The 13,484-nt window shown below is 47.8% G+C and overlaps 1 protein-coding gene across 3 annotated transcripts in view; it reads left to right on the top strand.

The window, feature by feature from the left end:
* The window catches only part of NFKBIL1 (NFKB inhibitor like 1), a 9,196-nt gene extending 589 nt beyond the window's left edge, over positions 1–8,607 (top strand). The window contains exons 1-4 of one of the 3 annotated variants that reach the window (XM_024738704.1): positions 353–559; positions 961–1,237; positions 7,428–7,649; positions 7,830–8,607. In XM_024738704.1, coding sequence (XP_024594472.1) covers positions 503–559; positions 961–1,237; positions 7,428–7,649; positions 7,830–8,416 — 1,143 coding nt within the window. In that variant the 5' untranslated portion in view covers positions 353–502 and the 3' untranslated portion in view covers positions 8,417–8,607. Of the gene's footprint in view, positions 1–352; positions 560–760; positions 848–960; positions 1,238–7,427; positions 7,650–7,829 lie in introns of those variants that run through there. The other 2 variants (XM_024738707.1, XM_024738706.1) reach the window with 2 other exon arrangements.
* Positions 8,608–13,484: the final 4,877 nt, after the last annotated feature.

Here is a 13,484-nt window from a genome sequence, read left to right as displayed (position 1 = left end):
TTTCCTGTTTAAACTGGCCTTTTTTTTTTTTTTTTTTTTTTTTTTTTTTTTTTGCGGTACGCGGGCCTCTCACTGCTGCGGCCTCCCCCGTTGCGGAGCACAGGCTCCAGACGCGCAGGCTCAGCGGCCATGGCTCACGGGCCTAGCCGCTCCGTGGCATGTGGGATCTTCCCAGACCGGGGCACGAACCCGCGTTCCCCGCATCGGCAGGCGGACTCTCAACCACTGCGCCACCAGGGAAGCCCCGGACCCTTTATCTTAAGTTCCCTAGTTTCCCCCCGGAGGCTAAGGCCAAGGAAACACCTCCCGCCCCCTCGGGGAGGAACGGCATCCGGTAACGCGCCTCCCAGTTCATTTCCGTCCTTTACCTGCGTCTCGGCTTGCGCCATTTCCGTCAGTCTAGAGTGTCTCCGCCCTTCCCGCCTCCCTTCCTCGGAGCGTCTTAAACACAGGCTTCGGGCCTACTGCTCCGGGAGTACTTAGGGGGCGGGGGGCAGGTCTGATGAGTAACCCCTCCCCTCAAGTCCCAGAGGGAGAAGCCTCTACATCTGTCTGCCGGGTACATTATATTCAATTTCTAGATCATTATTTGAAATTGTGACTTTTTAAAATTCAGGTTTCTATTGATAAAAATTTCCCTCATCAGTTTCTATTTGTCTTTATTATATAACAAAGTCCTTTATTAAAAATTTACCTGGACTAATGAGCCTCTAAGTAATCATTTATCCTTTTCTCAAATTTCACATTAAAAAAAAAATGTGACCCCAGCTCCCCTCAAAATTGTTTTCAAACCTATCACCTGGAAAAGGGATGAGGGTTAGGACTGGCCTCATCTCTTGCTGAAAATGTAAGAAGAAATGGGGAACCAAAGGGAGTAACAGAGGGAATATCAGAGATGGATGGGGAGGGACCATCCGAGGCTGGGGTCCTGACTGCTGCCTGTTTATCCTTCTTCCTCAGCCCAAGAGTTCCATGGCCTCCACTTCCCGACGCCAACGCCGAGAGCGTCGCTTCCGTCGTTATTTGTCTGCAGGACGTCTGGTCCGGGCCCAAGCCCTCCTCCAGCGACACCCAGGCCTTGATGTAGATGCTGGGCAGCCTCCACCACTGCACCGGGCCTGCGCCCGCCACGATGCCCCTGCCCTGTGCCTGCTTCTTCGGCTTGGGGCTGACCCTGCCCACCAGGACCGCCACGGGGACACAGCGCTGCATGCTGCTGCCCGCCAGGGCCCTGATGGTGAGTCTGCTTCGTGGGGAACAAGGTCATGAGCAACTGGTGGGGTGTGAGATGAAGGCCAATGGTTGAAAAATAAGCTAGTTATTTGGTCATGGGACTTAGGGAAATAGTTGACCAAGTTGGCTTGTGGCTGTCATTTGTGCCTTTACATTACTGAGCTACCACTGTCTGAAGAGCCCAGCATTCCCCAAACAGTAACTAGTATTTAAATGACACATCTCTCTAGATTAGTAGCTACTTTGTCTCTTGACTGGTTGTTTGCGTGTAGTGTGAAAAGCAGGATAGAGGGTACTCTGTGCAGTTACATTGCCTGGGTTCAAATCCCAGCTCCACACTTAATAGCTGTGTATTCTTGGCAAGTTTCTAAACTTGCCTGGTGCTTCATTTGCCCATCTGCAAAATTAAATAACAGCAACCATTGCTGTGTGCCAGACACTTCTCACAAAGCAACTCATTTAATCCTCACAACTACCCTATGAAGGTGTAAGTACTAACATCATCCCCCATTTCTCAGATGAGGAAACAGCACAGAGAAGTTTAAGTACTTTGCCAAAGTCACACAGCTATTAAGAGCAAGAGATGTATCCTAGGCAGCCTAACTAGACTGCCTATGCTCTAACCTGTGTGATATTTTATAGAATCATACAGTAATAATGCCTGTGTTCAAAGCACCCATGCTGTAACATATGTTTTGAGAATCAGCTGACACAGTACATAATTGGAGCACTTGGTACATGATAAACACTCTAGATACTGGCCATTGTTCCTGTGGTTATCAACAGACCCATACTCTTTCACCCACAGTTCTGAAACTCAGAAACACTCTGAGAACCAAACATTTTTCATCAGTCTGCCACCAAACTCATTTGGTAACAAAACCTAACATAAACTAAAGCTAGACTATTTATGATGTTTTTATCCTACTGATGTCAGTATTCATATGTTTCACTGCAGAAACATTCACGTGTTTGGTTACTGGGGCTACCCAGTCTCTCCCGGGCTACATAATATACAGTGTACAGTTGTCCCTTGGTATCCGAGAGGGATTGGTTCAAGGATCCCCCTCCCAAGATACCAAAATCCACAGATGCTCAAGTCCCTTTTATAAGATGACGTGGTATTTGCGTATAGCCTACAAACCATCTTCCTGTATACTTTAAGTCATCTCTAGATTACTTAAAATACCTAATACAATGTAAATGCTATGTAAATAGTTGCAGGCAAGCAGCAAATTTAAGTTTTGCTTTTTGGAACTTTCTGGAACTTTTTTTTCCTGATATTTTAGGTCTGTGGTTGGTTGATTCTGCGGATGCGGAACCTGAGGATATGGAGGGCCAACTATATGTATACTTTCAGATCAACTCTATCAAACCCCCAAAATATCTGCATTCTGGAAAGCCTTTGATATTGAGGGTTTCAGATGGGGACTTGTTGATACATTAGTGGCAGCAGAGGCAGCTCTGCAGAGGTACAGCCCTCCTAGGAAACTAACAGGTGAAACCCCTTTCCCCTTTTAGAGATTTTCCTTCTATAGTAAGAACATTAGATGAAAACCTTTAGGTTGGGATGAACAACCTGAACTCAGTTTGATTGCTCTTATCATCCCCCAGCTCCCCACGAATATACAGGAACCTCACCCACATCCCCGAAACCTCCCCCATATAGTCAAAAATCCCCTTTTCTTTAATTCCCCTAACATAAGTGAGATAGGCTGCCCTGTTCAGATTTTTTTTTTTTTAAACTGAGAACAAAGAGAGGAGGTTTACAAAGCGCAGGCACCTAACTCGACAGTGGACATTGTACATGGCAACAGAGCAGAGTGCCCTGAGGCCAACTTCAGACCCCATCCAAGCTCCAGCTCTGCCACTTACAGGCTGTGTGACAGGGACATGCAACTTAGCCTCTATGAACCTAATTTGTTTCTCTAAAATGGAGGTTGTGGCGAGGAAGTGAGGCAAGCATTTGGCAGTTTTGGTCCTCACTGGATGATAAGTATTGTTATTTTTATTCTTGTATTATTCAATTAAGGCTTTTTAAGTAACAGAAATGTCTCTTACAGTATGGTAGGTGCTTCCTTCATTGTACTGAATTCTAAGAAGCATGTGAGAATGACATTATGGTTCCATTTACAGATGAGGAAAGCACGGCCTAGAAGGTTCAGGACCTTGCTGAAATCTCACCTACACTCAGGTCACTCCCAAGCCCTCTCAGGCCTCCCTTCCTCCTGGTCCCCTGCCAGCCCTACCACCAGGTGGCCTTCTAACTCCTTGGTAGAAAGGCCTGTCTCTAGAGACCACTCTGCCTTAAAATGCAGGTATTTCCCTTGAACAGATGAAATGACCCAGAGTCTCCTGAGGGAGGGTAGGTTCCCTTCAGTTTCCATGTTCAAGGGATGTGCCAGTTCACGCTGAATTGGCTGGGCTGGGTTGTCACACCTAGTGAGATGCCAGTGAATGGCCACTACCTTTGAGGCTTTTGGTAACACCTCATGTGGAAGTGGTCTTAGCTGTCAGAGACCCCTGTATAAACACACCTTAGTCCAACAATAGCCATTCTCTACATACAGCAAGAATGAGTGAACATTGAGGAACGGGGTCGTTTTCTCACAGTCTTTGCAAAAAGAATAAGTCCAAAGCCAGCTTGTGTGTTTGTTTTCTTTTTTTTTTTAATGTAACATTCACTGCACCTGTGCCAGCACAGTATTAGACATTTCCCATCCTTTACCCACTTTGATCTGCTCAGTAGAAGTAGGCTGTGGCCCTGCTTTGCAGATGACTGAGCTGTCCGGTTTATGTTCTCTTTGCTTTCCAATCTTACGTCCTACGGCGAGCCCACAAACCCGAGACTCCTGCTTCGTGACTGTCTTCAGTGACCCCAAGCATGTTTTCAACAAACATGCTTGTTCTTTTATCTGCCTCTTGCCTGTCGCCTTCCTGTCCGCCCTACTAAGTTTTCCACCTTGCTAGATTATTCTCCTTTCACAGCCCAGTGTAAGTCCCCACCTCCTCCTGGAAGCCCTCTCCAACCACCCCGCCCACTGTTACCTTTTCTTCCTGTGTCTCAGTCGTCACTTAATATAAACTTCTGCTCTGGCATTTTTAAAAAGTGTTTTGTGCCAATTAGTATGAACATCTCATTAATGTAGAAGTCATGTCTCATTATGGGGAGGACAGTGCTTCCATCACTAAGAAGTGCATTTTTACTCCACAAAGCTTTTTCTTCCACATTTACTTTTCCCAATATAAAAGTACAACATGTTAATTAAAGAACATAAGGGAAAAGTTGATCTATACTGCTAAATTGGTGGTAAACTTGGTGTTTCAAATCACTGGAGGGGGTGGTGGTGAACTATTTAATAAACAATACTGGACCATTTGTCTTCTCTGGAGAAAAATAGTCTTACCTTACACCTGACTTAAAAGTAAATTACAAAAAAAAAAAAAAAAAAGTAAATTACAGCAGATTAAACACCTATATGTGACAGGAAATGCATGGGAGGGTTTTCCCTGGGGGGAATAAAACTTGGAAAACAGTATCAAAGAAAACTTTAGCTTTATCTATGATTTTTTTTTTTAAGGAGTTGTCAAATGAAAATATGTTAACATACCTTATGGTAGGAATAGGGTTACTTATCATACTATACTTTGTACTTTTTTCCTTTTTTTTATATTTCTAGAAATATAGTAGGAAAACACACAAGGGCATAATCTTGGAGTGGAGAAAAACCTTCCTAAGAATGAAATAAAGTCAAAAGCTGTAAAATGAAAATATTAATACAGATTTAACTACAGTACAATTTTGAAAAGCCAGATGGGAGAAAATATCTACAATATATGTGACACAGACACAAAGGGTTGGTATCTATACTATATAAAGAGCTCTCATATCTACACATATAATTTCCAGGGGAAAGTAGACTATGAATATGAAATTTTTCATTAATAAAGTCATTTTTTTAATCTATCAGATGGGCAAAATTTAAAGGGTTGGGGATATTCAGCTTTGGTAAAGGACAACACAGGCACTGATATATTCTTTTTTTTTTTTAACTTTGATAATTACCTAGTTCATTTCAAGAGTAATTGAATAATATTCTTTATCGCATATAGAAAAAGATTCCTGAAAGTGATAAAGCTATAACCTCATCAGGCGCTCACATATTCTTGATGGCACAAACTTTTTGAAAGCAGTTTGGCAAAATTGCACATGTCGTTTGACTCAGAAATTCCAGTTCTGAGAATCTACCCCACAGAAGTACTGTAAGGAGTCCACAAAGACACATACATAAGACTGATCATTTTTGAAAACAAAGTCTTTCTGTTGGGGGTGTGAAGATTTGTTTCATGCACACAGTGGAACACTACACAGTCATAAAAAAGAATGAGGTAGACTGTGTATACTCCTGTGGAAAATATAAATGAGGTGTTAAAATGAAAAAAGCAAGTTGCCAAACAATATATAGTAGTATGGTCGCATAACTGAAAAGAAATTGTGCGTTATGTGTTTATATAAACCAAGAGAAGACTAGAAGGGACCACAGCAAACTGTTAACAGTGATTAACTTTATTCTTTAGTCTTTAAAAAGAAAAGAAAATTTCATATTAATTATGTCCCTTTCACATTAAAATATCAGCTAAGGTTGAAGGAAAGCCACCCGTAGTCTACCACCCAGAGACTAGAATGTTTACATATTTCCATCCAGTCTATCTTTTTCAAGCATGGGGTTTGGTCTCTTTTTCACAGAGCTGTGATTGGATCCTATGTACAGTTTTGCAGCCAGCTTTTTCCACACACAAACATAATTTTTAGTGGCTATTTAATATTCTGTACCAGGTTTTACTCATGATGTTTTATAGTTGGAGGCCTTACCCCTTAAAACCTGTGAATTTAAAAACCTTCCACCCACCCTCACACCTGCTGTGAGCCCTGGTGGGATATAAGCCGTTGAAAGACAAGACCAGGTACTTGCTGGGAGGGACAAGTTGGGAGGGCTTGTGACAGGTCACGTCAGTACTAAAGAGAAGCACCCCCACCCCTCCTTTTGATGTGGTTTGGGTTGGGTGACGCTCAGGTGTGCCAGAAGATGGGTGGGGGCAGTGGACCTTGGCCAGCCAAGTCTGGACCCTTCTATCTTCTGCTTTCCTGGCAGTGACAGGACAACCCTTCCTCTCACTCATCGTTTTGCCAGGTAGCCAGCATGTTCTAGCACCACTGAATAAAGATCTAAAGACTGCCGGCCCACTTCTTCCTGCCGTAGGGAGAGAAACTAGGTCCACAGGAAGGGAGGGTGCCTCACTCATCTTCCTCTGTCCTGAGAGTGCAGAGGTGGTTGGCGACCATGGCAGGTGGCAGGCTGGCCAGGCCTAGGGTGCTGGGTGGGCAGTGAGGAGAGCAGCATGGCACTCAGCTGATGCGTTGAGGTCAGGGCTCAGGAAGAGGGGAGCTCAGGAATGTCAGTCCCTCTCCTATTTCCCCCCAGCCTCCTGTCAGCCAGGCCCTGAGTGGAACCCTCTATCTCAGCCCCATTCCCCTGCCCTAGGTCAGCAGTCATTTGGAAAGAGTTTGCTCTGCTGCTGGGAACATTTCTATGGCTCAAATTCATTACTGGGCTGGACTCTCTACCTCTCCGTCTCCCTCCCAGCATCCCCTGGCTAAGGCTGGCTGAGAGAAATGCCCCTGAAAATATTTATCTTATGCAGCTTATTGAAAAGTGATATAAAGAAAAGTATTAAGTATTTGTATATTTAGAATGGTACAGATCAGGGTGTTCAGGTATTTTCCCAGTCTGGAGAACATAGTTTTGGGTGAGAAACACAATGAGAGGCATAAAGTGACAATATTTTCAAGCCAAAAATGGAATATATAGTCAAAGAGTTTTGACATCACCCTAGGTGGCTGGAGGCAGACCAGAAAATGTCATTGACATAGTAGAGCTCCCAGGACACTAAATTAGTTTGTGAAGACGCAGGTCGGTATATTTTAAACTACCACACTTATCACGCATGTGGTTAAGTATCAGTAAATATTTGTCAGTGATGGTGATTTCCTAGCACCCAGGAGGCATCCATGTGGGCAACCCTTCCATTGCTCTAAGACCAAGAGAGTAAGTAACCTGTAGGATTCAAGATGGCGGCCCTACCAAGGAGTGAGAGTTCCAGCTAACTTTTGCTCACTGCTCTCCCACAAACAGCCTACACGGATTTCTTCCTGCCACTGCTGAGTCGCTGTCCCTCTGCCATGGGAATAAAGAATAAGGATGGGGAGACCCCAGGGCAAATTCTGGGCTGGGGACCCCCCTGGGATTCTGCCGAAGAGGAGGAAGAAGATGAGGCCTCTAAGGAACGGGAATGGAGACAGAAGCTGCAGGGAGAGCTGGAGGACGAGTGGCAGGAGGTCATTGGGAGGTTTGAAGGTAAGGAATCCATTTCCGTCCACAGCCGCCCTTCTTCCTCACTGGCTGCTTTTCCTACACCCACTCCACGAATGCTCCCACTGGCTTCCTATGGTCCCTTCTTCTGTGCTGCCCCACCTCTCTTGCCTGTCACCTTCTCATGGCCTCCCTGCGACCACCACCTCCCACCCTCCCAAACAGATGATGCTTCCCATGAGACCCAGGAACCCGAGTCCTTCTCAGCCTGGTCAGATCGCATGGCCCGGGAACATGCCCAGAAGCGCCAGCAGCAGCGCGAGGCAGAGGGAGCCTGCCGACCCCCACGGGCTGAGGGCTCGGGTCAGAGCTGGCGGCAGCAGCAGGAGGAGCAGCGGCTCTTCCAAGAGCGAGCCCGGGCCAAGGAGGAAGAACTGCGTGAGAGCCGAGCCAGGAGGGCACCGGAGGCTCCCGGGGATCGAGTGCTGGAGCCAGCCAGGGCCGGGCCCAGGGCAGAGCACCCCAGAGGAGCGGGGAGGGGCAGACTCTGGCGCTTCGGTGATGTGCCCTGGCCCTGCCCTGGCGGAGGAGACCCAGAAGCCATGGCTGCAGCCCTGGTGGCCAGGGGCCCTCCCTTGGAGGAGCAGGGGGCCCTGAGGAGGTACTTGAGGGTCCAGCAGGTCCGCTGGCACCCCGACCGCTTCCTGCAACGATTCCGAAGCCAGATTGAGACCTGGGAGCTGGGCCGAGTGATGGGAGCTGTGACAGCCCTTTCTCAGGCCCTGAATCGCCATGCGGAGGCCCTCAAGTGACCCCAGGGAAAGAGCAAGAAACTGCAGGAAGTGCAGGGAAGTAAGAAGGGTAAGGTCAGGAGACCAGTGCTGAATGGCAGAGGATGTGGGGCGGGAGCAGAACTTGTAATGAGCAGGGGTGGGAGGATGCGGGCCACCACCACTGCTCCTTGACTCTGCCATTTCCTAATAAGACCTGGTTCCACATCTCACTCCCGGTGTCTCCTCTGCCTTTGTCCATCACTGTGGTTTTCATCACCCATGACATCTCCTTTCCCACTCCACCTGCCCAAACCCACAGCTCCTGCACACCCGCACCATGCACGCACACCCTAACTCGTGCCCTCAGCTGGAGACTAGGAGCCCCCTGCTTGCCTGCCCACCCGCCCACCAGGGCGGCCCTAAGAAGGCCCAGCTTGCCCTCCAGTCTCTCCACTCCCTACACTGGGCTCCTCTCCACTCTTCAGTCAGCAGTTGGAGAAATAGATGTGAACAGAGGCGAAAAGGGGAACAAAACCAGTTTCCCTCCCCTCCCCAGCCAGAACCACATCCTCCTCCCCACTTAACACCCCCTTCCCCCAACACAGGGCTTTCCCTCTGCTGAGTCACTGAATGATGTGAATTGGGGGCAGCTGGAGCTGGGGGACCATGAGGAGGCTGTGGGAGGATGGGGGATAGAAGCAGAAAGGATGGAGGAAGAGCCCTGTGGGGCAGTGGAATTTCGGTTGCTAAAATTAGGAGCAGGGGAAGGAGGCGGAAAGGGCCAAATTATGTAACCTGGGTTGTCTGTTCTTGGGCAACCAGGGATCCACACCCGAGGCCATCCCTCGCCTCTAGCTTCTCAGTCCCGTCTCTCGTCCTCTAGGGTCCCGATTCTCGGCTCCCTCCATCGAGCTTCTGCCCCCATCCCAAACCTGGGCTTCATCTCTGGGCAGCCCAGTCTTGGCCTTCCAGATAAACATCCCCTTTTCCTGAGGTTGAGGAAAGGGCCTGGAGGGTAGAGGGAGAGGGTCCAGGATTCCCAGGGCGTGGGGTGGGGGAGGGCACCCTCCCTTCCACTGTTCATACTCAGTCCCCACTTCAGCTCCCGGGAACTGGGGTAGGGAGTTTGCAGACAGCACCAGACCCCACCGTCACCAGCAGGACACAGCAGGAACTCAGCAAAGAGAAAGGGCAGGACTAAGGAGAGTCCAGGCATGCGCTGGCACGTGCACAGTCTGCATGTTGTCTGCATCAGAGAATCATGAAGCAGAACTTATTTTTCAGGTTTGGAATGGAATGCCGGTCTACACAGGAGAATCCCAGGAGTGGAAGTGGAGGGCAAGAGGTGACAGGGAGGGGAAGCTTCTGGAAGCGTGGAAACATGGGGCGGGTGTGAGACCCTTGAAGAAGACAGAGAGCCAAGAGGCCCCAGGTCTCCGAGGGACCAGGCGGATGTTCAGGGGGCAGGAGGAGGAAGGGCTGGTGAGAAAGATCCTGTGAGAGGAAGCTGCTGTGATTCAGAGAAGAGACTGCGAGCTGTGAGCAACCCAGGCGTCCGGTTCCTCTCACAGGCCAGAGATTTCGGAAGTGGCATGCAAAGAGCTCAGGTTGGGAGTGGAGGCGGGGTTGGGGTTAGGACCCCTAAGCTGGGGGTTGAGAGGTAAGCAACAGAAAACTTTGGTGTCCAAATTTGTTCCTTCATCCAGCAGACTTTTGTCTGGTTTTTGAGCACATCATTTGCCCTTCTGCAAGAGTCACATAAAACTAAAGCAAAACAAGCCCTGATACCTGGCCCCCCAGACCTCCCTCTTCTCAACGTCTCTCCCTGGTGTCTGGCCCCCAGCCCTGTTGGGGGTTCCCCTGAGATGAGGGCTGTTCACTTTCTCTGACCACACGGTTTCCGCTTCTGTGTCTCTAATTTCCTAGGCTGATAAAAATACTGAACCCTAGAGGCCCTGGCTTCCTCTGACCCCCTGGGGCCAGGCGGCAGGCATCCTGTCCTCCATGGTGGGGGTGGGGAGGAGGAACCAGGGATCCCCAAGGGGTGACTCAGTGCCTACCATGAAACACTGGGGAGGTAGGAGTGTGCATATCTTGCTCTCTAGACCTGGAAAGAGGAATCACTTCTCAGAGGAGGATGCGTTGGGGTTCAGTTAGAGAAATGGGATTGGGAATGAGACCGGTGAGATTGAAGAGGGTCAGTTGGGGGATCGGGTTGGGGCAGGTTTGGATTAAGTTAGGAGAAGGGTCTGGGAGGGACTCTATTCAGTGCAGTTCAGCTGAGCATCAAATAGCCCAAAGATAAATGCAAACTCTGTTTCAAGTTTGCCATCCGATAGGGGAGGCAGGCCCATACCTAATCAACTGATTCAAGGCATGCTGAGTAAAAACGAGTGAGGTACAGTGGATGTGCAAAAATGGGAAGGGGAGGTGGATTCCAGCTGAAAGCACCCGGGGGTCTCTGAGGGAGGAGAAGGCATTTGATGAATGGGTAGGATTTCTGTGGGAGGGGGAGTGGAAGGGCCCCAGAGAGGAGTGAAACAGCTTGAGCAGAGGCCAGGAGTCAGAAAACAGGAAAGACAAGTGTCCTGAGGTAGATGAAGCACAGGTGTGAGGGAGCATGTGCTGAAGAAAGGACACAGAATGTCCAGGTAAGGGATTTGGACCTTATCTGTGGGCAGTGGCACTGTGACAGCTGTGAAGAAGAGGGAGTACAGGGGAGTGCTGCAGGTGTACAGACAAGGAATAAAAATAACTGCCATTTGAGGGGCTGCATACTATGTGTTAACCATGTCAAGCCCTTTTCCTAATGTCAGAATCCTGCCAGCAACGGTCCAAAGGGGAGGTGGTGGATCTCCATTATAAGATGAGGAAACTGAGGCTCACAAGTGTACCATAGCTTGCTTAAGGTCACACAGCTCAAAAGTAGTGGAATTAGCATCAAACGCATTTTACTCCAAAACTTGTGTACTTTCTACTTAGGTCCCAATAACTCCAAGTGGTGTTAAAGGAAGGAACAAATTTTATAAACTGACAGGGATAAGTCGTTAGGTCATGCCAACTGATTGGATGGTGGGAGTGAGGGAAGAGGAGTCTTAGATGACTCCCAGTTTTGAGCCAAGGGCATAGGATAGACGATGATACCCTAAACCAAGGAGGTGTGTGGCTAAGGGGAAAATGAGTTAATTTCAGACATACAATCAAATTTTTATTAAGCACCTGAAAGAAGCAGGGTGCTCTGCTAGGCAATGGATATAAATGATATAAAGTCACTGCCCTCATCGGGCTTGCAGTCTAACGAAACAACATACAGACAAGGACCAACTACACGTGATGACAGGAGGTGCACCTGCTTAGAGTAATAAAGTACTCAAGAAAGTCCTGCGGAGTTTGAGGTGTTAGCATGACACTCAGGTGGAGATTTCCAGTGAGCAGGTCTGGAGCCCGACAGAAAAGTTGGGGCTGCTGGAGGCATAGGTTTGGGCATCATTCCTTTTCCAGTAGAGGTGGAGCCTCTGAGTGGACAGGATCCCCAAAAGAGGGTGACCAGAAGAGGCTTGAGGATGATCAAAGGAAGAGGAACCAATAAAGGAGAGAGGTTGGGGGAGCAGTCAGAGAAGTAGGGCAAGGGAGAGGTATGCCAAGCAGAGACTGGGCGGCCACATCTGATGCTTCAAAGAAGTCTAGTAGGTGAGAGTTCAAAAGATCCTTTGGGTTCAGGAGCTAGATGATTACAGATTTTGAGAAAACAGTTTCCACTTACCAGAGGCACAGAAATCGCTTTACGTAGGTTAAGGAATGAGTGGGAGGTGAGGAAAAGGAGGTGGTGAGTACAAAGGCATAGAATGGTGAATACTGAAGGTAACAGTATCATCTCTAGCTCAACCCACGAATTTTACAGTGAGGAAAATTTTACCAGTTCCCGAAAAAGTGGAGTTAGGGGGCTAGTCTCTTTTGAGACATCACACAGAAAAGGAGGGTGAGAGGTGGATGGACATTTAAGGGAGAAAGTCCAGGGAAGGCTTTTTATTTTCAAGAAATAAAGTTGAGTATGTAAAATGAAGGCGCATGAAAAGAGAAAGATACTGAAGACAAAAGAAAGGCGGGAAAGAGTATGGTAAAAATGGGCAAGTGGGAAAGAGTACAAAGAATCAGCCTTGGACAGGAGAAAGAGTCCTCTGAATCAAGAAGAAAGGAAAAAGGAAAGTGAAGGGAAAAGAAAGCAGTAAAGAGATCCACCTTGGATGGCCTTAAGTTCAATAAAAAGATGATAGCGTCACCAACTGAGAGTAAAGAGGTGAGGAGGCGTGGAGATTTAGAACATCACCTGCAGGAGAACAACAAGGGAATCAACAAAGATTAGGGATCACTGCGGGCTTTCTGAGGTTAGATGGTCAGGATTAGTCATAGGCCTCTTATGAGGACATGACTCTCCTGCAATGCTTGGCAGCCTAGGAGAAAGACCCAAGAATGAGACCATTGAGTTTACCCAAATCAAGGTTTTCAAGATTTTCTTGATAGAATATCAGGAAGAGAATGAGAGATGAAGAAAAACTTATCTAGATATACAAGTTGTTAAGCACACGGTAGAGATGTTGGTGGAGAAGATTGTGCTGTGAAGACCAGAAGAACGTGGAAAATGCAAAAGGCATGGACTTCGAGAGAGGAGGAGGTCATCAATGATGCAGAGGGGAGAGAGGAGAACAGTGGCCTCTCTTCTGCCCACCCCCCTGCTCCTAGTGATGGGTGTGGAAGAAAGAGCAGCCTTCACCAAAGACAGAAGGAACATTATTAGGGAAAAGCCAGGTTTCAAAGTACCAGAGGAAGTTGCTTTCAAAAGTGAAATAGAGGATTTGAGGAGTTCCATAGAATACTGTGAAATGGATTGGTAGAAACATCCTTTGTTGGGTAGGGAATCGGATCCAGGGAGGTTAAATCCCAGTGAGAGTTCAGAAGGAAACTAAGTCTGGAGGATTTTGCTTCCGAAGCGAGAGGCTGCTGCTTCTGGAACTTAGGATGGGAGCTACACTGCATTTATCCTGAGGGAAAACAAACACTTTGAAGGCACCTTAGGGGGATACGTAAGGTAAGGTATCTCTTCCAATTC

This window comes from Neophocaena asiaeorientalis, unplaced genomic scaffold (genome assembly GCF_003031525.2).
Source record: "Neophocaena asiaeorientalis asiaeorientalis breed wild unplaced genomic scaffold, Neophocaena_asiaeorientalis_V1.1 scaffold282, whole genome shotgun sequence".
In the NCBI taxonomy this organism is placed as follows: Eukaryota; Metazoa; Chordata; class Mammalia; order Artiodactyla; family Phocoenidae; genus Neophocaena; species Neophocaena asiaeorientalis.
Note: the sequence above shows the minus strand (reverse complement) of the source record. Positions and strands in the feature narration are given on the sequence as shown.